This window comes from Sminthopsis crassicaudata, chromosome 5, assembly GCF_048593235.1.
Source record: "Sminthopsis crassicaudata isolate SCR6 chromosome 5, ASM4859323v1, whole genome shotgun sequence".
NCBI lineage: Eukaryota > Metazoa > Chordata > Mammalia > Dasyuromorphia > Dasyuridae > Sminthopsis > Sminthopsis crassicaudata.
In genome coordinates, this window is record NC_133621.1 from 128,952,170 (window position 1) to 128,978,162 (window position 25,993).

At 31.5% G+C, this 25,993-nt stretch overlaps 1 protein-coding gene across 1 annotated transcript in view; it reads left to right on the forward strand.

The window, feature by feature from the left end:
- The window catches only part of ASZ1 (ankyrin repeat, SAM and basic leucine zipper domain containing 1), a 79,531-nt gene that overhangs the window by 12,493 nt on the left and 41,045 nt on the right, over positions 1-25,993 (forward strand). The window contains exons 4-10 of the mRNA XM_074268209.1: positions 1,532-1,643; positions 15,928-16,039; positions 16,510-16,644; positions 18,189-18,313; positions 20,178-20,253; positions 22,630-22,686; positions 24,298-24,410. Coding sequence (XP_074124310.1) covers positions 1,532-1,643; positions 15,928-16,039; positions 16,510-16,644; positions 18,189-18,313; positions 20,178-20,253; positions 22,630-22,686; positions 24,298-24,410 — 730 coding nt within the window. The remainder of the gene's footprint in view (positions 1-1,531; positions 1,644-15,927; positions 16,040-16,509; positions 16,645-18,188; positions 18,314-20,177; positions 20,254-22,629; positions 22,687-24,297; positions 24,411-25,993) is intronic.

The following is a 25,993-nucleotide window of genomic DNA, read 5'->3' on the forward strand; positions in this document are numbered from 1 at the left end:
CTAGATTATTTAGAGCTCCCTACTGGTTGAAAAAATTCTATGAATTTAAGATTACTGTTCCACGCTTTTTAAAAATAAGCTGCAGACAACAACAACAACAAAATTTGGTTGTGCACATATATATTGTACCTAGGATATACTATGAGATATTTAATATGTAAGGGAATGCCTGCCATTTAGGGGACGGGGTGGAGGGAAGGAGGGGAAAAACTCGGAACAGAAGGGAGCACAAGGGATAATGTTGTGAAAAAAAAAATTTACCTATGCATATGTACTGTCAAAGAAAATGTTATAATTATAAACATTAATAAAAAACAAAAAAAAATAAGCTGCAGTTTTATAGTTTAATGACAACACAAATATGATTGTTCCTCAACTTCCCTGTGGGGATGAGTAGAAGAAATACTAATTTAACTATAAATGCTACTCTCCACTTTTGTTAGTAATAAAGGAAGAACTATATTTTAGATTCTTGTGCTTTGAAGCCAACAGCCATGTGAGAAAATAAATACAGTCAGCATGTGTCAGGAGAAAGTATATTTATTATAATAAATCCATAACTATGTTTGCTCAGATTATGAAAATTCTTATATATAAGTGAACCATTATTCTGATCAAAGACCCATGTTTTCATACAAACTGCCACAATTGTATTCCTTTCTTCTATTGGGGATTCTTAAAATCCCCATCCTTTCCCATTTTTCATCTCTTCTGAAACCTCAATTTTTCTACTACTATATTGTGTCCTAGTTTAGAAATGAGGAGGAATATAATTCTCATAACCAGTGCCCAAGTTGAATCTAGAAAACCTTTCAGAATAGGAAATTAAACTGAGTTTCTAAACAGAACATATGTTTAAAAAAAGGATTAAGTCCTATATTGCAACTATTAGTACTTTTCAGCCATATTACAAACCAAAATGGCTCTTTATGGAGTGTCCTAGGAACTTGATGCCAATTTCAAACATTCATAAAATTTAGAGCTATAAAGGACCTCTTGTACATCTAGTCCAGCCACTTCATTCTATAGATAAATGGCTTAACCAGTATTGATAGTGTCAAGAGAATCAGGAATCAAACAAATGTCTTTTTACTCCAAAATCCAAAATCAGTTGTTTTTTAACAACATTATTTTTAAGAGTTTTAGAGTTTAAGAATTTTGAGTTTGGACAGTGGAAAGACCAACTTTTGTAATGTAATACACTTACTAATTAATTGTCTGTAATGTGTTGTACATTTTTTGTAGGGAGTGTAGGTTCAGATCTGTGATTTTTAATCTAAGGGAGAACTTCTGGTATGGAAACTCCCTCTTTGGATGCAAATGAGCATTTTGTTTGGGGTAGCCTTAGAAAGTCAGTTCTCAAAAGGTTAAATGAAATATCTGTGATTATTTACTATTGTATATCAGATAGGACTCAAATTCCCAACTATAAAACTAGTCTTATATAACACTGTACCATTCTAACTCTGTTATATACTATTAAAACAACTAGTATTTATTCTTGATATATATTTTCTCTATTTCACTATAGATCAATATACTATTTTGATGGCTGCATGTTCGGCACGCGCTTCAGAGGGTCAGATTTTAAAGAGTGTAGAACTGCTACTTTCAAGAAATGCTAACCCAAATGTTGCTTGCAGGTAAGGGAGATTTTTGAATGACTAAACAAAGCTTTTTTTCCCCCTTCTTTTATTGGTCTTTTGAACAATTGCCAATCTAATATCTGCTCTTTATCATAAATAAAGGCATGTTTTCTTGGTCACTACAATTATGATTTTAAATGTCCATATGTCTGTATCAAAAGTAATGGTAGTGGCAATCTTTGGCTTCCCCCCCTTTTTTTTTAGAGATATGAGATAGCAATGAAGAGGAAAAAAGTGCCCATGTATTTTATAAACCTCATATCTGAAGAGATAGCATATGTCCCCTACAGCAAAAAAAAAAAAAAAAAAAGTGTCTTTCAACTTCAATTAGTTCAAATTCCAATATAATTGCTCAGCTAAGCAAGTAAACAAAAGCCACTCAATTTCCAGTTCTTTGCCACTCTAAAAAGTGCTACTATAATACATTTTTACACATGTGGATCCTTTTCCCTCTTTTATTATCTCTTTGGGATACAGACCCACTAGTGATACTGCTGGATCAAAGGATATGCATAGTTTTATAGCCCATTAGACATATTTCAAAATTGCGCTCCATAATGGTTGGATCATTTCACAACTCTACCAACAATGCATTAGTGTCCCAGTTTCCTCACATCTCCTCCAACATTCATCATCTTTTCTTGTCATCTTAGCCAATCTGAGAGGTGTGTCCTGATACCTCAAGTTTTCTTAACTTGCATTTCTCTGATCAATAGTGATTTAGAGCATTTTTTCATATGACTAGAAATGGTTTTGATTTCTTCTTCTTCAAATTGTCAAATTTATCAAATGAGGAATGCCTTTTGTTCTTATAAATTTGAGTCAATTCTCTTTATACCTTAAAAATGAGGTCTTTCTGAGACGCACTGATTGTAAAAAATAATTTTCAGCTTTCTGCTTCTCTTCTAATCTTGACTGTGTTGGTTTTGTTTGTACAAAACTTTTTTAATTTAAGGTAATCAAAATCCATTTTTGCATTTCATAATGTTCTCTAGTTCTTGATTGGCCATAAGTTCCTCCCTACTCTACAGATCTAAGAGATAGACTATCTCTTGTTCTCCTAATTTGTTTAGAGTATATCCATTTATATTTAAATCATGAACCAATTTTGATTTTATCTTGGTATAAGGTCAATGCCTAGTTTCTTCCATACTATTTTCCATTTTCCCAGCAATTTTTGTCACACAGTGAATTCTTATCCCAGAAACTAGAGTTTTGAGGTTTATCAAACACTAGGTTACTATCATCATTGACTATTGTGTTTTGTGAACTTCACCAGTACCAAATAGTTTTGATGATTGCTGCTTTATAATTTAGTTTTAGGTCTGGTATAGCTAGACTACCTGCCTTTGTGTTTTTTCATTAATTCCATTAAAATTCTTGACTTTTTGTTCTTCTCCTGAGGCAAGTGGGGTTAAGTAACTTGCCAGGGTCTCACACATCTAGGAAGTGTTAAGTGTCTGAGGCCAGATTTTAACCCTTCTGAAACCCACTTAGACACATAGAATTTTTCTTTTTCAAGATAAAGTAATATGTTTATTGTATATCTTCTGATTGTAGTAGGAGTTGTAGCATGAAGAGAGAGCTGATCTGCCCCTATGATTTGTACCACTCTAATTGATGCACTTTATTCATCAACCCTCCAGTTTCAGCACACTAAGGTTTCTCTCTCCTCCCTAAGCAACTCAATCTTGCCAACCTTGGCTCTGTCAGAACTGAGGTATAAGCCAATGTGCAACCTAACTCCATAAATATCTTTAATGTAATATTTATGTATGTATTAACTGTTTGCCATGTGTAAAACTCTGCTACCATTTTGAGATGCCTTTTTTATATGTCTCCATCTCTCTCTCTCTATCCCTCTCCCCACTTTCTTTCTCTCCCTCTCTCCCAGCACAACGTCTGGCAAATAATAGATGTTGTTATCTGTAATACATGCTTGTTAATTCAAGGTATAGATCAGTAGCTTGACTTAATTTAATAACAAGCAATTACTAAGCCCTGAAAATTCCATATATTAGTGGCTAGTAGTTAGCTAAATTTTTAGGATGGGCTGCTAAGATTAGTGATATCTACAATAGATGTCAGCCCTTTGGGCAGGCCTATCAGCATGTATAGAGAGCTTTGTGTTGGTATTGTAATATCATATAATTAAAGCAACAAAAATTATACTACACAACTATCAATTGGACACATAAGATCTAAAAACTCATATTGCAGATGTCAAAGACTACCTTAAAGTAGAAAGTTCTAAACTAATCCTATGCATTCCAGATTTTTTTTCCTAATCAAATGAGAGTTACTTAGTCAGGATTGAATATCAACAGTCATTTACTTTTTTAGCTCCTTTTAGTTAAATTAACAGATTCAGCTGAAGTGCATAATCCCTTTTAGACTTTTGCACTAGATAGATTTCTGTGAATACTTCTTTCTCTGGTATATAGATGATAGCCTTCTACCTTTTCTCTTATGCATTCTTATCCATGTTTCTTCACAAGTCTTCTCCAGAGTCCAACATGCTAGTTTTTCTTTTTTTATTTTATCTCAGTGGTACCAATATAGCACTCACACTATTCTGCCTTTTTTTTCTCACTCTTACTTCTTAATTAAATTCCCCTTTTTTTGTGCTGCAACAAACATTTTAAGCATCTGCTGTGCTATGAATATTTCGTTAGCCTCTGGAAGAAAAAAATAAGATGTCTTCCTTTTTGCCAAAGAGGTTATAAGTTTAATTCTATAATCTTTAGTTCAAGTCCTCATAGATATTTTATTTTTATGTATTTACAATTGATTTAACTGTCTATCTTTGGAAAAGGGAGTAGATGAAAAGTGTATCTTGTCCTGACTATTAGCTTAAATTATAGACAATATTAACAGATTGATGCTGCTGTTGTTACTATTATTGATTCATTTCAGCTATGTCTTATTCTTCATGACCCCATTTGGGGTTTTCTTAACAAAGATACTAGTGGTTTGCCATTTCCTGGTGCTAATCATGTTAAAAATGAGTAAACTGAGGCAAACAGGGCTAAGTGACTTTGTCCATGGTATAGCTAATATAGTTCTATACTCTATCCATTGTATCACCTGTCTGCCCCCAAATTACTTACATCCCATTTCATCTACCAGTATATAACACACATTTAGCTGGTACTGTAAATGGTTAGGGAACTGATTCCAGAAATGAGTAGGAGGAAAAGATTGGATTGAATCATATTTGAAAAACTGTACAAGCAGTCATAGTGAATTTCATCTTTTGATACCACTGTTTTCTTGGAGAATCATGGTTATGAATCATAGAACTCACTGATTTTGGTGGAATCAAAATAAGGAATCCAAAGGGCAATGAAAAAATGTATGGTGTATATAAGTTGGTTACAAGATATTACCAGTGTTTATTACAGCTTTGCAATTAAATAACTGACTAAGAGATATACAGAATATAACCTTATTTTCTGGCTTCTATATTTTTTTATTGAATAGAAGTGTAACGGAGGATTCTGGAAAGATAGCGGAGTAGGTCAGAAAATTCCAAGCTCTCCAAATTTCCCCCACAAAAAAGACAAAACATCTCAACAAAAGTGGCATAAAATAGTTGTCCTCCTAAGAGACTTTGAGAGGACCTTTGAGAGGATAACTGTGATGAAGTGGAAGTTTTTTCAGCCCAAGTATAGTACAGATACCTCCATCCTGACTCTGTTGATTCATCAAACAATTCGGAGAAGGAGAGTTAAGGAGGGAAGTTGGATTGGGAGGTGGCCGCAGGAACTTTCACCTTATATAAACAGTATAGGAGTTGGACAGCTGAGTAGGGGATATTGAAGATGTCTTGGGATGTCAGTCCTGCTGTGTTGACCATATGTGGTCTAGAGCTTCAACTTTGGGCAAAAAGGAGTGAGCACATAGCTAGTAGTGAGCAGCTGTGGTACAGGGACCCTAATAGTTGTGGCCATTTGCAGGAGAGCAGAATCCCTGGTTTCAACTCCAGGGCAGAGAGGAGAGAGGCATGGGGCAGACACCATTCCCCATAACTCAAGATTAGAGCCCATAACAATAATAAGCTGCTAAAAATAAAATAAAAAAATAATAAATGAGTAAGTAAAGAAGAAACAGGCCACAACTATTATAGGGATAGAAAAAATCTGGGTTCATATTCAGAGTAAGATAGTAAAGTTTATAAAGATATTTCTGATTCAGAAGAGAAACATCGAATGATCAGAAGCCTCAAAAGAAGTTTTGGTAGAACTTAAAAAGGACTTTAAGAAAGAACCTTAAACGGACTTTTAAAAGAATTAAAATATCAAATGAAAGATTGAGGACAAAATGGGGGCAGGGAGGGAAATGAGCAACTCAAGAAATGCAACTAATTGGAATAAATATCCCAAAACTTATGGAAGAAAATGATTCCTTGAAAATGAGAACTGGGCAAGGGGAAGCTAAAGACATTATAAACACTGAGAATTAGATAATCAAAAGAATGAAAAAATAGAAGAGAATTGAAACATCTTATTATATCTCTTTGATATATAAGATTCAAGAGAAACATTAAAGAACACTCATAAGGGACTAAGAGTAAAGAGTGGTAAAAAGGAGTATAGAAAGATATGAAAGTATGGTATGGGGTATTGAGATATGAAAGGAAGAACTGATATAGAAGAATCAAGTAGAGGTGGAGGGCTGGTAATGCTGGAGCCTTGATTATTGAAAATGGGTTAAAGAGGGAACAACGTATACATCTATAAGGGTATAAAAGCCTTCTAAATTTATAAAGAATAAGAGGGTGAGGGGATAGGAAACAGGAGGGGCTTTTAGAAGAGTCTGTAGATTAACAATTGACAGAGGGAAAACAAGGAGGGACCAAGGGACAATAATTAGTAATTATACCTTTGAAAGTAAATGGGGATGAATTTACCCCTAAAGTGAAGATGGATTACAGAATGGATTAAAGATCAGATCCAACAATATGTTGTTTATAAGAAACAGTTAAAAATGAGAGATGCAAAGTCAAGATAAAGGGCTAAAATAGAATTTATTATGCTTCAACTGATGTAAAAAAAAAAAAAAAGCAGGGGTAACAGTTTTGATCTCTGAAAAAGTTAAAGCTAAAATAGATTTAATTAAACCAGATAAGCAGGGAAACTACCTAATATTCAATATTGTTTTAGAAATGCTAACAATAACCATAAGAGAAGAAAAATCAATTATAGGAATCAGAATGGGAAATGAGGTAATAAACTACCTTTTTGTGAATGATATAATATTTGCAAAAGCCTTAAGATTCAACTAATGTTGAATGAATCAATAATTTCAACAGAATAGTTAGGATGTAAAATAAACCCACGTAAATCATCAGCACTTCTATGGATCATCTGCAAAACCCTGTTAGAAGAGATAGTAATAAGTAATCCATTTAAAATAACTATTCTGTATAAAATCCCTGTGAGTGTGTACCTACCAAAACAGACTCAAGAACTACATGAACAAAAACTTACAAAACATATAAATAAGGTCAGATTTAAATAATTGGGGAAATGTTAATTTTTCATAGGTAGGTAAAGCAATATAATTAAATTGATAATTTTATGTGATTAACCTATTTAATGCTATCCCAATTAAATTACTAAGAAAAATTGCTGAAAACAGTAATCACAGAATTCATTTGGAAGAATAAAATGTTAAGAATTTCAATGAAACTAACCAAAACAAAAAAGAAAGAAGGTTTAGCAATAGCAGCCCTCAAAATTTGTAAGGCACAAAAGATCAAAACTATCTGGTACTGGCTAAGAATTAGAAAGGTAGATTGGGGAATAGAGTAAACATACAATGCATAGTAGTAAAGGATTATTTATAGTTAACCTTGTGTTTGACAAATGTAAAAATTTAAGTTTTGGAGATGATTCATTGTTTGGTTTTATATTTGGAGATGATTCATTGTTTGGTTATATATATATATATATATATATATATATATATACACACACACACACACACACACACACACACACATATATATGTATGTATGTGTATATATGTATGTGTGTATATATGTGTATATGTACACACACATATATATGTATGTATGTATGTGTATATATATGTGTGTATATATGTATATGTACATACACATATATATGTATGTATGTGTGTGTATATATGTATATGTATATACATATACATATACACACACACAGAGAGAAAATTGGCAAACTGTAGTGTGACAGAAATTGAACATAGATCAAATGTCTTAAACTATGTACTGAGTAAGACAAAATAGATACATGACCTAGATAGAAAAGGAGATATCACAAGAAAATTAGAACATCCAACATTACCTTTCAGGTACTATTCAGTATGAATAAACAAGAAAGAGAACATTATGAAGTGTAAAACGGAAAGTTTAGATTACATTAAATTTAAAACAGTTTATATAAATAAAACCATTGTTTCCAAGATTTGAAGAAAAGCAGTAATCTCCAGAAAAAAAGATAAAAAGAAGCTTATGTAGTATGGTTTTTCATTTATATTTTGAATACACACATAGACACACATACATATATGTATGTATGTGTTTAATTGTAGACTTCTGTAGAGTAGGTTGGGCAATGAAGGTGGGAGAAAAGAAATGTATAGCAGAGAACAAAAGCACAGAATAACTGGGTAGCCTTGAAATAAGATGTAATATTGTGGTTATTTGCATAATTTTAAAAAGAATAAACAGTCTGAAATGGAAATGCATGGTTTTATATTGTATCTTTTTATGTTCTCTGTAAATGGAAATGTTCTTTGTTTTCCTCTTTTTATTTAAGTTTATTTTTTTTAAAGAACAGCCTTAAAAGCACTTTTCAATCCAGGTTTTATCTTTATATTCTTCAAAATCATATAGCAGTAGAAATTATTTTATTAAATGTTGCAAAAAGTCAACAACAATTAAGCTTTAAGGGTGAAATATGTGCTTACCTTAATGATTTCCTAGGTGATAGAAGGTACAGTGCAGATTCCAGTCAAAATAATCCTATAAATTTGGTGAAGTATCTCAAATATTGTTGTTTGCTGATGCCATTATAGTAATTGTATTGGGAGCCAAAACACTTTAGTTTTTTCAGTGAATTCCACAAGTGTGGGGAAAAAAATGAAGGTTGGCAAAATTTTGGTGCAGAATAAATAAAATTAAATTTAGGTCTATTAGATACAAAAACTAAATCAGTAAGCATTTAAGTACTTATTGCCTGCCAGACATAATTTTATTTATATTTTAAGGTGAAACACTACATTAAAATACTGTCATAGAAATTTTCTTTGTATTACATAGCATCAGAGTTCTCTGGAATATAATTTGGGGAATATTTTGATTATAAAAATGTTATTGATATCTTTTAGGAGATTTTTCTCTGTGATTTGCATGAAACTATGAAGCTGAATCAATAATTATAGTCCATATCTCTTTGTAATTGTTGTAGTATAAAGTATTTAGTTTAGAATCCTACATGCTGCTTGTTGTGCTACCTGTTCCTCCTGTGACCCTAACGAAATCATTGATTCTCTTTGGGTTTCAGTATTTCTCATAAAAATGAAAAGATTATGATTTGTACACAAAGAATCTTAATTAAAAATTATGTGATCATATAATATGCTATTACATCATCATGAAAAAAAGATAGCATAAGTAATTTGATACGGTTTCTCAGAATTAAGGACTTGCCAACAATAGCTCCTTATGAGATAAAAAGTTATTTAGAAAAATTTGTTATAGTTTATAAATTAAGTTTTAAAGTATTTTGTGATTGTATTGGCTTAAAAGTGCTATTACCAAAGAAAATGCTTTTTTTTTTTTTTTTTTCTCCCTAGTGTGTTTACTGTGGTTAGATCTGCTTAAGCTATAGTGGTTTCACAGCCATTATTTATTCAACAAACTTGAAATGTCTATTTGGCATAAAGCACTAGCTAAATGTTGGGGAAGATATAAAATTTAAGAAGGGCACCAACTTTTCCCCTAAAACTTACAGACTAGTAAGGGAGCTCAGTGAGAATGAAAATTTTATAGCCTTCCCAGCAATACTTCATTGAAGTATAGGGACTTGGGCAAAAACATGGAATTATTCTTGGAATAGCTAGAAAGAATGATAAAGAAATTGAGCTACAAAATATTTTTTCACTTGAGAAAAAGAGCATTTGGTAGTATTGCAGATTGTCATTTATATTTTTAAAAAAACCTTATCAAATGTTCTATAAATGCTATTGTTGTGGAAAATGTTAAATATTGGTAGGCATTACTCATACATATATAGGATTCCAGAATCAACAAGAAGTTCTTGTTCTATATATGATAAAGTTTTGAAGAACCATCTGGAGCTGTAGTATAGTAATCTCACTTGGGTTTTCCATAGCTCTTTATCCAAATATCCACTGACTTTGGATCCTAGGTGACCGGTAAAAGAGATTCTTGTTCAAGTACTCAGATATATAAACATAAAGCTTAATAACAGTTCCACATTGTGGCTTTCTCCATTGCAGGTTCAATATTTCAAAATGGGAATGTTGGAGGAGTGTGGAAGCCACAGAGAAACAGATTAGAAACTCAGAAATACACAAAATGTGTGTGTGTGTATACGTGTGTGTGTATGTGTGTATATTTTATATATATATACATATATATATGTATATATATATATACATATATATGTGCATATATATATAATATCAACATATTTTATATTTTAATATCATAATAAAGCTCTTTTTCTCTATTAAAAAGGGAGGACCAAAAAGTTTTATATGAATTTTCCAAATTGTGATGGCACCATGCCCGTAACCCTTATGATATGGAACTGTATTAACCATTGTCACTTTCAGATTGTAGTTCTTCATTATAATTATGGTTTCATATATCTGTTATGCTCCAGAATGAGTTGTGGTAAAGTTACAAATACAGTGTAGTGAATTTGAGCCCTAACCTGGAAATCGAACAAAATTATTTTTGACTAGACATTTCTTACATGCTTTATAGCCTGCTGTGTTAGATACTGACGAAGAAGTAAAATTTAGATAATTGAATTTATCAATTATTAAGTCCCTATTATTCAAAAACAGGAACTATAAAGACAAAAATAAATAATCCTTGTTTTTAGGAGCTTACTGGAGCAGATATGCATGATAAAATAGTATATAGTATGTTCACAAATGAGTGAATTTTAAAAATACTCAAAATATTGTTAAGGGAGCACCAACAACAGGGGAAATCAAGGAAGGCCACAGTCCATTAAGTGATAAGATAATATATATAAATAACTATAATGTACACATTATATTGAATTGTAGATTTCCAAAACAAAATGTTTTATTACATTCAAAAGAATTTTTTTTTTTTTTTTTTTTGCCAAAGGCCTCTTGGAGAAGGTAGCATTTGCATTGAGCTTTAAAGAATAGGTAAGAATACATGAACTGATGCTGAGTGAAATGTGCAGGGCCAGGAAATCATTATATACTTCAACAACAATACTAGATGATGATTATTTCTGATGGACGAGGCCCACTTCAACAACAAGATGAACCAAATCAGTTCCAGTAGAGCAGTAATGAACTGAACCAGCTACACCCAGTGAAAGAACTCTGGGAGTTGACTATGAACCATACATAGAATTCCCAATCCCTCTATTTTTGTCTGCCTGCATTTTGGATTTCCTTCACAGGCTAATGGTACACTGTTTCAAGTCTGATTCTTTTTGTACAGCAAAATAACTGTTTGGACATGTATTTAACTTGTACTTTAACATATTTAACATGTATTGGTCAACCTGCCATCTGGGGGAAAGGGTGGGGGGAAGGAGGGGAAAAGTTGGAACAAAAGGTTTTGCAATTGTCAATGCTGAAAAATTACCTATGCATATATTTTGTAAATAAAAAGCTATAATAAAAAAGATTAAAAACAAGTTAAAACTATATACAATTAAATTTAGGTCTATTAGATACAAAAACTATATTAAATAAATTAATTTTTTAAAAAATAAACATTTTTAAAACTATAAAAAAGGATAGGTAAGAATAAAATATTTGCAACCTTACCATACCCAATGTGCTTGTCCTCATTTGATCTCAGATCAAATAGGTTTGGAGATTGCCTAGGAATACTGGGTGTTGTAGTCTCATCTTCCTGAGATCAAATCCAGCTTCAGACATTTCCTGGCTGTGGAACTATGGGCAAGTCACTTAACCTCTGTTTGCTTCAATCTATTGGAGAAGGAAATGACAATCCAGTCTAGTAATCTTTGCCAAGAAAACCTCATGGGCAGTATGGTCCATGAGATCACAAATCATTGGACACAGCTGAACAGCAAGAAGTAATAAAAGAGATGAGGTATGGGAAAAAACGAACTGGTTATAAGTAACTAACAAAGACATTGAGTTGAAAAAGTTATTGAAATTTTAGTCACAGAATCAGTTGTCACTTGATTCAACCGAAGCATCAGAGTAAAGCACCCTTTCAGAGGTGTGCTGGAGAAAGAAGTCAGGAGAATTGGGATGGACAATGAAGTGGGGTGAAATGAAGAAATAAACATGGCTGGCTTATACATTTTTCTTAAAATGGAGGTTCTTTGATAAGTTGACCATTCAGAGAAATGGACCTAAGGTAGTGATCTTCCATAGTGAAAAAGTTGCTGTGACATGATATAGAAAGAAATCCAGAGAATTAGGCATGAACCCCAGAAGGGAATGGAGAAGAATTAGATCTAGAATAGATTTGCCATGTAGTGGTTCATGTACCTTTTAAGATAAGAAAGTACCTTTTTCAAAAATCAGGTTTTTAGAAATTATATTTAAGGAGGAAAGAGTGTACCATTAAATACTTACTTAGTCCCTCATTATTAATATATCATGGCTCTTTGCTAGACTTTTCTGTTTTATGAACTTAAAGATTTCTTCTTTCTGCCCAGACATGTATTCCAATCAATTCAGTTTTCATCATATCATTTTTACCTAAATGCTTCCTTCTCTGGCTCTCCATTCGTGCCTTTATTTCCGCACTTAAGCAACTTTTATTATACAATGTTGCCTCATTCTAATTACTTTTACCTTTTCTAGTCCATTTCTTTTCAATAAAATAAACCATAAAGGGTCAAATTCAATCACCAGTTTCATCCTGTCCAACTTCAAAGAAACATGAGAGTTCAATGTGTGTTTTTTGTTTTTAAGGAGAAGTTTGTAGACTATAAGGGAAAAGAAAGTACTGGAGAAAAATTAATTATTAAAGAAAGAATGACTAGGAGTAATTTGCAGCAAGAGAGCCAAGGCAAGGGGATGAGATTGAATTATATGACGTTAGCAAGGAGAAAGACCATCTCTTCATTTGAGACCGAAACTAAGGAGGAAAGGATGTTGAATAATTTCTAGAGAGTGTTGAAATGGGGAAGGAAGAGATCTCAATGGCAGATGGCCTTTTTTCTCAATAAAGTATGAGCTAAAATATTGTGCTGAAAAAGACTTGAAGTTGGATTTGAGGAGTAAAGAAAAAATTGGGAACTATACTGGGGGGAATTTGGACATCAATTGGGGATGATCAATGAGAGTTTGAGATCAGACAATATAATAAATTAGTAGTTTGCACAATAAAATTCTGAAACATCTTCACTACTGTTCAGAAGCATAATTTAAGTTAGCATTCTGTGTTTTATATCCATATTTATAGAACAAGAAGTCTCCATTTCTTTCTTCTTAATACCTTATATTTTGGCTTGTGACTTTTGTTATTTAACAGAAAATGCTTTATAAATTCCTAAATTGTCTTTTATTTACCAAATCTAATATTTTCAAAGATTTCATCTTTCTTTTTAGTGAGTAAACCCTAAATTATCATAAAAGCATTTTGACCCTATTGACGACTGTCTTTTGGACATTGTTTTTCTCTGGGTTCTTATGACACTGTTCTTTTTTTCTCTTGGTTGTCCTGCCTTATTTTCCTTTGTTTGTATCATCATCTATGTCCTATCCATATTTTATGAATGTATGCTGTTACTAACAGTTACTATGCTGTTACATGACCAGTTTCAACACATAAAATAGTGAGAAGCAGTAAAGAGAAAAAAAAGTATACAAAAAAGTCAGTGAGAGATCAAACAACTAACATCAGAAAGGCATTTAATGATGAAATTGTAAGGATAATAAGATAAAAAATGGAAAATTTAAGTATGTTTTTTAAAAGGCATTTAATAGGCACCCTTGTGTGTCTGTTCTATTCCCTCTTGAAATCTTTTCTTTTTAGTGATTTTTATAACTTCTCTAAAAGCTTCAATTATCAGATACTTGCAGATTTATATAGTCTCCTTTTTGAACTACATCATCAACTGCTTATTGGAACTTTCCATTTTCATATTAGATAGGCATCCTAAACTTAGCATAACTAGAACAGAATTCATTAATTTTTTTCCACGTACCTATCTTCCCAATTTTTCTTTTGTCGGGGAATCACTAGCCTTCCAATCCCCCAGGTGCTCGACCTAGGAATAATCTTTAAAATTTTTGTCATTTGCCAAGCCTGTCTCCTTCTATAACATCTTTCCCGTTTGTCCTTTTGCCTTCACTCTAATCTATTCATCTACTTGGGCCTCTCCTCACCTCTCACTTGTACTACAATAAACTCATAAGTCTCATAATGAATTAATTCAAGTTTTTTTTTTTTTACTTTTCCAAAGAATCTTCTACTTAGCTATCAAAGTGATATTCCTAAAGAACAATTGAAAATTATAATTATCCTATTCAAGAAGTTCCTTGCTGACTCAAGGATAAAATAAAAACTTTTCTGTTTGATGTTCAGTGCCCTTCAAAGCCTGACTTTATCTAGCCTACCTTTCCAGAAATTTTAAGTACTTTCCTTTGTACACTCTATTTGTACACTCTATCTAAATTAGACCTACTTCTACCTTCTATAAGATCATTTTCTGGTCCTCTATATTAATGCCTATCTTCTTAGATTATCTGCAATATGCCTTATATAAATCCTGTTTTTTAATACTCTTTACTTGTTGTCTCCCCACCTAAAGTCACTGAAAATAGGGACTAAGTTTTTTTTAACCTTTCTTTGTGGTATAGTCCCTGACATGTCGTTAAGTGCCTCTTAAATGCTTTTTTAACAGATTAAAATTTTCCATTTTTTTATCTTGTTTATTATCCTTACAAATTTCATTGTTCAATGTCTTTCTGATGTATTAGTTTAGTTTGATCTCTCACTGATTTTTTTAATATACTTTTTTTTTCCTCTTTGCTGCTTCTCAGTATTTTATGTGTTGAAACTGATCATGACTTTTCACCATCCTCCTTAGTAAGAGTTTCAGTATTATATTTGCTAATTTATCCTGGTAATAGTGGTTTTTTTGTTTCTTCATTTCATGATCCAGAAAAGCGAGAGGGAAATCTCATAAAAGTATTTATATAAGGGTTCCTAAATGAGTTTAACTTATAACATATATATATAAACTTTAACTTATAACTTACTAACATGAGAAATGTTGACTACCATATCTCTTTATTACTTAAGTACAAACAGGTAAGTTAATACATTCTAGAAACTGTTACTCATAGCAACCTCTTTTCCCTTTTCTGTACCATTGTTATTACTACAGAAATATAAAGGGGCCATCCTGAACTGATGACAATTTTTTTCCTCATGAATTACCATCACTAAAGGGTATTACTAAATGTCTTCCTGTTATGATGAATCTCTCCATATTTATTTAGTTAGGCTAATCCTTGGAAAGTAGATATAGTCTGTTTTGACATCATATTTGCACAAATCTCTATTCCACTGCCTCCTTGTAGCATGAAGGTGATAGTTCTAAAATGAATGAAGTAAAATTTTGCTCAGGAGTAGAATCTACCATGATAATAAAATTAGACTATAAATGAAAATTATTTTTTACATTAAAGATTATAATTTTTATTATTTATTATTGTATGAGTATAATAATTTAAATTTTCTGAGTAAGAATCTTCAAATGCAGATTTGTTCAAGCTTGATCAATCCTTTTATATGAGTGGAAAAGGTTTAAAGTTTCATGAAATTGACGTTCTTTTAAGTAAATATTACATAGAATTTCACTAGAGGGTGCTGTATAAACATTATTACAAAATATAAAGAAGTCCTCTTGGTTACTGTTATTGGTATATGATTTTTACCCATTTAAAAATATTGTTTTTGAGAGGGAAAAAAGACTCATCATAGTTGAAGCTAGTAACAGTATTAGCAAATATTCTCATTTAAATATTGAATATTTTTGTTTTGTTTTTTTCCCAGGAAATGTATGACTCCAGTCATGTATGCAGCTCGAGAAGGCCATGCCCAGGTTGTTGCTCTCCTTGTTGCTCATGGAGCAGAAATAAATGCCCAAGATGAAAATGGTTACACAGTATGATTCTTTCTATTCTCTAATGTTAGAAGATCTTATATCTACAACATAGATAATAATATAAAAAAAAATCCTTCAGGCACTAGTAAAAGTTAGGAGGTGATAGACTCACTGGACATGTCCTTATCTAATATCAGAAAAAGGCACCTGCTTCCTTTGATTTTTGTCTCAGGCAAGCAGAACTTCTGCTTATCTACAAAGACTAAGCTTAGCCTCTCAAATAGAAATATTATAGAAAAATTTTGCACTAACATATTAACTGGATAGATCTTTTTATTCCATGGAACCACAAAACTTTAGTTTGGTTTTTTTTTTATTTTATTTTTATTAAAATTAGGATGTGATAGGGTTTGGAATTAACTTTAGGAGTAAACACACCTATAATAATATAAATTTAATTCTTTTTATTGATATTTATTTAATAAAAATTCCTTGTTTTCTCTTTTACTCTTTTTTCTTTTCTTTTCTAGGCCTTAACATGGGCAGCACGTCAGGGTCATAAAAGTGTAGTTTTGAAATTGCTTGAACTAGGAGCTAATAAAACAATACAGACCAAAGATGGAAAGACAGCAGGAGAGATTGCTAAGCGAAATAAACATCCAGAGGTATTGTCCCAAACATAAAATCTAACTTACAAAGGTGGAAGAGATGGTAGGAAAAGGAAAATGTATTCAACCCAATGCTTTATCGGAAATAAAATGTTTCATAATGTCATAATGATGAATTTGATGAGCAATCAGAGCTTCAACTATGATGAGTCTCTTTTCCCTCTCAAAAACAAGAGTTACTAAAACTTCACCTAATACCATATGGCTATAAATTTAATTGTATTATTTGCTAAATTTGAGGTATAAAAACTTGGCAAAATGAATTTTTAGAAATGAAAATTTAGAAATTCAGAAATGAAATTATATGAAGATGTATTTATTTGAACATACTGAATATTCAGTAGGGGCTTTGAAGTTAATTTTCCTGTTTAAAAAAATAGCTGTCTCAAAACTTGAACATATGAAAGTAACATTGTTTTGTTATCTTAATTCAAAGAAATTTAATTCAAAGCATAGCATTTCATTGTATTACTATCAACTAAATAAATATGGAAAAAGAGCACCTACGTAGTCATGATGCATATACTTTATAAATAGCCTTACATAAAAGACTGTTTTGTAGAGCATGATTGACATATTAGTAAATATTAATTTTTGCATATTATTAGTAAATTACCTGGTTGCCATTAGTATCAAGTCAGAATTTTAATGATATGACTGAAGGTTGCTGTAAAATAGTGCAAAAAAACTCAGAATATTTGTCTTGAGAACAAATTATAAGATTCGAAATAAAACATTAAAGATTAATTTTTAAATCAGGACAGCAGATTGCATACTAAATTTGATTTCTCATATGTCATCATCGGTACCTTGCATACTATAGGCTTACTAATATCACTGCTTGTTGAATGAAATCAAAAGATCATTGTGGTAATTAACTGCCATATATTAAAAAACTTTTGTTCTAATTGTCAAACACAAAATACAAAAAAGAGCCTTGGAGTCACTAACATTATCTGTGTAAAGTCAAAATAATTTCCCAAATAAATTTCTAATATTTATGTTTTATTCCTGAAACTTGGAGAAAGCAGTCTTTAGCTGGATTAATTTACACATAGATTATATTTTATTTCATACAATAATAATTATATTGCCATACTCATTTACTTGTTAAATTATCTCCCAAAGATTATTGAGATTTTTTTTGTTTGCATCAAATGTTTTGACATTATTAATCAAAATTGTGTAAAATATACTCTAAGAACTGGTCAATTAGATTGTTTCCTATTTAAATTTTGACATTCACATTTTGAGTTATATACCTTAAGATGTGAAGAGAAGCATTTCCACATTGATATGTATTTTCTAATGTGAGGTAGATTTTTTGAAACTTTCCTAATTTTATTTTAATTTTAAATATGCTTGATCTTCCAATTGTTTTCTTTAAGAAATTACTTTGAAAAAATACTTTTTGTCTCCTTCACCTCACTAAAATTCCTATTAAGGATGTAAGTGATCATGGGTTTCAGTAAACTTAAAAGTTAAAATGAATCTCATCATCAATTTTACCCTTATTTAAATGAGTTTGTTAAAATTTTCAGCTCTTCACTTTACTTTCTTTGACTGTGAATCCATTGCAAGGAAAGCTCCAGCACCTAACTAAAGAAGAAGCTATATGTAGACTTTTGACAACAGATGGTGATACAGGAAAAGAGCACAAATTTAGGTAAAGTTACATCACTATAATTTCAAATTTTAATTCAATATTAATTGTGTGACTTGTTAGAAATTGAGTGACTGAATAATACGAATATTGTAAGTTATATGTTGACCTAATATTGCAATAAGCTAGGATGATTTCATTTGAAATAAACCACATTTCAAATTTTTCACCAAAATATCACAAATTAAACATATCCCACTGCACCCTACTCCCAACACCTCCCACCTTCCCTGTTACTGTTGAGGGCATCACACATACATACATACGTACACACATACACACGTGTACACACACACACCATCACACATACATACATACGTACACACGTACACACACACACACACACACACACACACACACACACCCCAAGGTGTTGCCAAGGAGTGCTGATTTCACCTTTGTAACATCTCCCAAATATATACTCCTTTCTCTTCTCTTTCTCTCATTGCCATCCCTCTAATACATGACCTCATCATCAGACACTTTAGTTATTGAAGTAGCCTGCTGATGGGTCTTCCATCTTCCTGCCTCAAGCCTCTCCCCACTCCAATCCATTCTCCATTCAGACACTAAAATTATTTTCATAAAACTCAGGACTTATCATATCACCTTCCTACTTAATATCCTATGACTTTCTATTGTCTCTGTGATCAAATATAAAATGCTTTGTTTGACATTCAAAAACCTAGGTCCCTCCTTTCTTTCCAATCTTCTTACACTTTCCTCTATAACACAGATGCTTCAGTTCAGTGACACTGACTTCCTGGCCGTTCCACAAACAAGGTACTTCATCTCTGTTCCAGGCATTCCTTCTTACTTTTCCTCCATGCCAAAAAATCTCTACCTCCTTTTCCCAACCTACTTTGTCTTTCCTCTGTTAGTTATTTCCTACATAGCTTGTTTTGCATATATTTACTTGCATGTTACCTCTCCCATTAGATTGTAAGCTTTTTGAGGACAGGGACTGTCTTGTGCCTCTTTTTGTATCACCACTGCTTAGCATAGTAGTCTGGCACCTTTTGTTGTTTTTTATCCATCCAAGTCCTTTATGACCCCATTTAGGATTTTCTCAGCAAAGATATTGGACTGGTTTGATATTTTCTTCTCCGACTTATTTTACAGATGGGGAAGCTAAGACAAACAGGGTTAGTGATTTGCCAACAGCTAGTAAATGTTTGAGGCCATAGCTGAACTCAGACCCAAGGCTTTAGCCACTTACTACCTACCCTACCTAATCCATAGTATAACTCTTAATAAATATTTACTGATTGATTATATAGCACTTACTTTAAAGTCTGCAAAATGCTTTATAATATAATCTCATTTGATCTTCACAACAACCTTGGAAGCTATGTATTATTATTTTCATCCCCATTTTACAGCTGAGGGAACTGACTTGCCCAGGCTCAAACAGCTAAGAAGTATCTGAGGCTGAATATAAAACTTGGGCCTTCCTGACTGTCGGTTCATAATGGTGTTCAAGTAATATTGTACCTTGTTTTTGGTTCCTATTTATAAGAAGGTAGTATTTCTTATAAGTCAAAAAAATTGTCCTATAGTTTAAGGCCATTAATCAATTAAACTAAAAAATTCAGGTGAGTGACTAGCTAATAATAATGTTAACTTCAATACCAAAAGATAGTTCTAAACTAGGAAATTATTGGGAAAGCATTCCGTATTTGATCACAACTTAAATACCCTTTATATCTTTTACACTTCAGAAGTCTTGATATTTACTTTAATGCATTTAGTGTCTATTTTATGTATATAAAAATCTTTGATTTATGTGAATATTTGATAAATATTAGTTACTTGTTTATGTGCTTTTCTTCTCTCCTCAAATTGTTATGAATATATATATATATAGCTCATATACAGCTTTTGGTGATCTGGAAGTATTTTTACATGGACTTGGACTTGAACATATGACAGAATTACTAAAAGTAAGTTTTCTTTTTTAAAAAAAAAATAGTGTATTTTACTCTGAAATTACATTCAGCAAGACTTTTACAATGTCAAAGACCTTTATAATTATTTTTAATTTAGGAAACTTTTTTTCTTTTTACAATGGATCTGGAAGTGTGTTTTAGTGATTCTTAAATATCATCTAATACATACATACAATTTCAAGATTATTAGGCTATTAGTCACTCCACAACAATTTTCCTTTTTAGCAAAACACTAGTTCTTTTTCTATAATAGCTTTTTCATTTTCAAAATATATGCAAAAGATAGTTTTCAATATTCACCCTATAAAACCCTGTGTTCCAAATCTTTCTCCCTTCCATCCTTTCACTTTCCTCTCCTACACAGCAAGTAATCTACTATAGCTTGAACATGTGTTAATTCTTCTGTATATAATTCCACACTTATCATGCTGCACACAAAAAAATCAGATCAAAAAGAAAAAAAATAACAAAAAAAGCAAGCAAAACAATAACAAAAAGATGAAAATACTGTGTTGTGATCCCCACTCAGTCCCCATAGTCCTCTCTCTGGGTGCAGATGGCTCTTTCCATCACCAGTCCGTTGGAACTGGCCTCAATCATCTTGCTGTTGAAAAGAGCAAAATTAATCATCATATAATCTTCTTGTTGCTGTGTACAATGTTCTCTTGGTTCTACTCACTTCACTCAACATCAGTTCATGTAAGTCTCTCCAGGCCTTACTGAAATCATCCTACTGATCTTTTCTTATAGAACAATATTCCATAACATTCATATACTTAAACTTAATCAGCCATTGCCCAACTGATGAGCATCACTCAGTTCCAATTCCTTGACACTATAAAAAGGGCTCTGCAAAGATTTTTACATTTGTGGGTGGTCCTTTTCCCTTTTCTATGATCTCTTAGATATAGGCCCAGTAATGCACTGTTGTATCAAAAGATATGTACACTGATAGCCCTTTGGGCACAGCTCCAAATTGCTTTCCAGAATGGTTGGATCAATTCACAATTCCACCAACAATGTATTAGTGTCCCAATTTTCCCACATCCTCTCAGCATTCATCATGATCTTTTCCTGTCATCATAGCCAATCTGAGAGATGTGTAGTGGTATCTCAGAGCTGTCTTAGTTAGCATTTTTCTGATAAATAGTGATTAAGAGCATTTTTTCATATGACTAGAAATGGCTTTAATTTCTTCATCTGAATATTGTCTATTCATATCTAACCATTTATCAATTGGAGAATGTATTATTATTAATTTGAGTCGGTTATCTATATATTTTAGAAATGTCTTTTATCAGGTTTTCCCAGTTTTCTGTTTTCCTTCTAATCTTGTCTGATTGGTTTTATTTGTATAAAACCTTTTTAATTCATTATAATCAGAATTATCCATTTTGCATTTCATAATGTTCTCTAGTTTGGTCACAAATTCCTTCCTTCTCCACAGATCTGAGACGTAGACTATCTATCCCTTGTTCTCCTAATTTGCGTATAGTATCCTATATGAACCCATTTTGTCCTTATTTTAGTATTGGATGTTAGGTGTTGATCAGTGCCTAGTTTCTGCCATAATATTTTCCTGCAATTTTGTGAGTTCCTATCCCAAAAGATTACTAATAGAAATTGACTATTGTGTCTTGTGAGCCTAACTCATTCCACTGATCAACTATTCTATTTCTTAGCCAGTACCAAATAGTTTTGATGACCACTGTTTTATAATATAGTTTTAGGTGTGGTACAATTAGGCCATCTTCATTTGTATTTTTTAATTAATTAATTTTTTGATTCCCTTTTTGTTCTTCCAGATGTATATTGCTATTTTTTCCTAGCTCTGTAACTTCTTGGCAGTTTTATTGGTATGGCACTGAATAAGTAGATTAATTTAGGTAGAATTGTCATTTCTATTATATTATCTTGGCTTTTCCATGAGCACTTGATATTCTCCCATTTAGATCTAACTTTATTTGAAAACACTAGTTCTTAAAGAATAGTCAGTCTCTTCTGAATCCCACTATTCTGTAATCATTCCTTTCATGTAATTCCACTATCTATTTGGAATTCTTTACTCCAGTTGGCCTTGAATTTTCATCTGGAAAACTCAAGTTAAAGAAACCCTGAGTTAAAGGACATTTATTAGTATGACATAACAGTAGAAATGAATCGTATTATTGAAGTAAAACTTACAGTTAATTTGATAGATCTAGTTTGGAAAGGGAATGTTTAGAACTAAAGTTCAGAACCAAAGTTTAAGTTTTATATTCTATAATAGATTGGAATAATTTTGTATTTGATATGTATTATGGAAAGTTTTTTTCCTTCTACTGAATTAATAGTTTTTTTGTTTGTTTGTTTGTTTGTCTTTTTATCCAGGAAAGAGACATAACCTTACGGCAACTTCTGACAATGAGAAAGGAAGACTTCACAGAGGCTAGTATTTCTGATACCATTGCATTGTATTATATTTTTGTATTAACATATTTTTGAAAGTTATTATTTTTTGTTTTAAATTCTAGAATAGGATTTTAACTGATAATTGAGTTTTTCCCTTTTCCTTTTTTTTAAGTCACCAGTTTCCTATACTTGCTTTACCAAAAAAAAATTAAAAGGCACAATTACACTGTTAATTTGTTTTTTATTTGAACTGTAAAGATGTCTCAACTTGGGCAAAATACTGTTTGCATTTTGAATACAAAATATATTTATAAACACTAGACCATTATTGAGTTTGATTCTTTCAGTAAATCTCTCAGATATTGCATCTACTCCATAGGATCTTTGCAAAAAGTGTATGATTGTCTTGCCATCTAGTGGTTTTAATGAGCAGTTACTGTTTGGACAGCATTGTTTGTCCTTTGTTTTCTTAGAGGGCCATGACATCAGGAAAATGATACCATGACATGCAAGTACATTGGATTTAAGTGCCTCACTCTCCCCTCCAGAGCCATCTGGATCCAATGGCAAAATATAAATCAAGATAACTGGAGATGGCCCTGGATGAAATGGGAAACTTCGTAGTAAAGACTACATGCTGTTACTTTATTGAATTAAAAATAGAAGAGGTCTGATACAGGAGAGAGGCTGAATGTTATAATCTGTACATATACTGACCCCTTTTTTAAAAATAAAATCCAACTATATTGTTTATTTCTCTATTGGAGTCTCAGTATTGCCTACTCTTTTTAGACTTTATATCAAAATTATTATTAAGTAATTATGTCAATTATTACTTATTGACATAATTACTTATTAACAATAATTTGTTAGTAAAAATAGTAATATAATAAAAATAAACATAGTAAACATAAAAAATTCCTAAAATGAAAACATAAAAAATATGTACTAAAATTTAACTGATATTGAATTAGAAAATTGTTAAATTCATTTTTGCAATATCATATTATAATGAATAGAAAGAAAGAATTGGCCATGGATTCAGTTTTCAATCAGTTAAATCCTACTTTAAACATATATTGGCTATGTATAAGCCAGCCTAGGCAATGAGTATTTATTAAACATCTACAGCCAAGCACTGTGTTTAGTGATGAGGATACAGACAGATTAAAGATATTCCTTATTCTTAAGGTGTTCACAGTCTAATCAGGGAGATAGGATGAGAATAATTACGTTTAAAAAAGCTATTTATATAATATACTAGAAATAAGAGAAAAAAAGGCAAATCAAATAACCTCTTAGTGTTCCAGACCAGGTTTTCTTAAACTTTTTCTATTCACAAACTCTTTTAACCCAAGAAATTCTTACGTTATCCCAGGTATACAAATCAAACATTTATTGATATTACATTGTCATTTAACATTTTGAGAAATTGGGCTCTATATAACTCTTTAAGAATAGTGATTATAAAGAAGATACCTGCATTTATTATGAAATTTTCTTCATTTAGGAATTTCCTGTGTAAGTGAGATCACAGGTCCAATTGCTGTCTTTATTTCAGTATGTCGTTTATCAAATAACTACCTTTACTAGAAATCTTATGTATAACTCTCCTAATCATAGTACCTCAAAAATTTTTAAATTTAGAGTGGAATTACTAATATTAGAGACCAACAAAAAATACTGGATGCTGTTAAAGAATTACAGGTAGAAGAGATAAAATTTGGAGAATTGACTGAAGTGATAAACTTGGAAATCAGGTAAGATAAATGTATTTTGGCCAAATTAAATTAATAAGCACAGATGTATGGGGGTTTTCCCTAAACTCATTGTTATTTTTCATTTGCTGGTGATAGTTCTGATTATTGAATAATATTTTTAGACAGATTTAAAATTTTTTGGTTGGAAAATATTAGTTTGGTTTTTTTTTAAGACATTCTTTCCCTCAAAGAATTTTGTAGAAAACATTCAAACATTTGGAAGGGAATTAGATTATGTGACTTATAACTCTAAAATTCTCTGATTTTACAAATTTTGGTTTTTTATATTAGCTTTTAAAAGCATATTATAAATTAATGAAATAATACATAATCTTATGAACAAGATATATTCTCCTTTGCCCTATTTTTTGTGACATCTTGTTAGAGGCAAGTACACAATTAACTACTCACTTTTCTTAGAATGGCTCCTATTTCTTTGCTTTTTTTATTTTAAGGTTCATTTTAAAAGCTTGTTGTTTTGATTAGTTAGTAAATGCTTATTTACTTGACTTTTCTTGGAGTCTTAGAAAATAACTCCTGTCCCTTTAGTATTTATAATCCTAATGTCACCGACTTTCTATTTCATTTGGCACTGTTTCTAATTCAAAGACTTTTTATGTCAAAAACTTATAGTCAACATCAAGAAAATTCATGTTCAAAATTATAGCATTTTGTTTGACTCTAAATATTAATGATTGAAAAATTGATAATAAAGCTGTAGAATGTCAAGGTATAATCATTTTTATCCTAAAAGCATATAAAAAAAATAATCCTACTTTTCTCACTAATTCTTTATTCAGACTTGTCTGTGCAAAGAATTCATTCCTTAGCTGTTAGCTAGGCCTATTCAGTCTCTATGGAGCTTTATAAGTTGCTATTTAGAAAATGCCAGCAGTAACAATATATATATCCTGGAATGTACATATTTAATGCTGCTACTTAATAATACTGCTCCTTAGTAATGCTAATGTTTGGATGCACAAATTTATTCAGTCCTTATCTTTTATCATCTAAAATTCAGAAAATTGATTTCATTATGATGAAACTGAAGAACTGGAATGATGTCAAGGACTGAATATAACCTCCATATAAAGAGTGGTATCTATTTATTATGTCTTAAGAATTTGAATTCCTTAACAGTTTTGTAGATGGCTTACTCCTGTTTGTATTATTACTGTTGTTGTTTTTTTAATAACCTCTGATACCCCCCCATAAAAAGTATACAGAGAACACAAAAAAAAGTATTATATATGTAACCAGGAATTTCCTTTTCATGCTATTTGCTGTTTTAAAAGGAAAGTCATTTGTGACTTTCAAAACTGTTCTACTTGGCTATACTTTCTTTTGATTTTTCTTCTGTTCTTTTCTATGCATTTTTAAATGTTTTGATGCCCATCTTTTCTTATAATCCTTACCAATTTTCCAACATAGCTTCCCCCTACCCCATTAAAAAGGACAGGGGAGGAAAACATCTGTCAGATAAGCGTTAAGTCAAAACAAGTCAAATAAACTGAGTTCATACAAAAAAAATATTTTTTCTGTATGTTGAATCTGTCACCTGGAAATAAGTAAGAAGAGTCCTT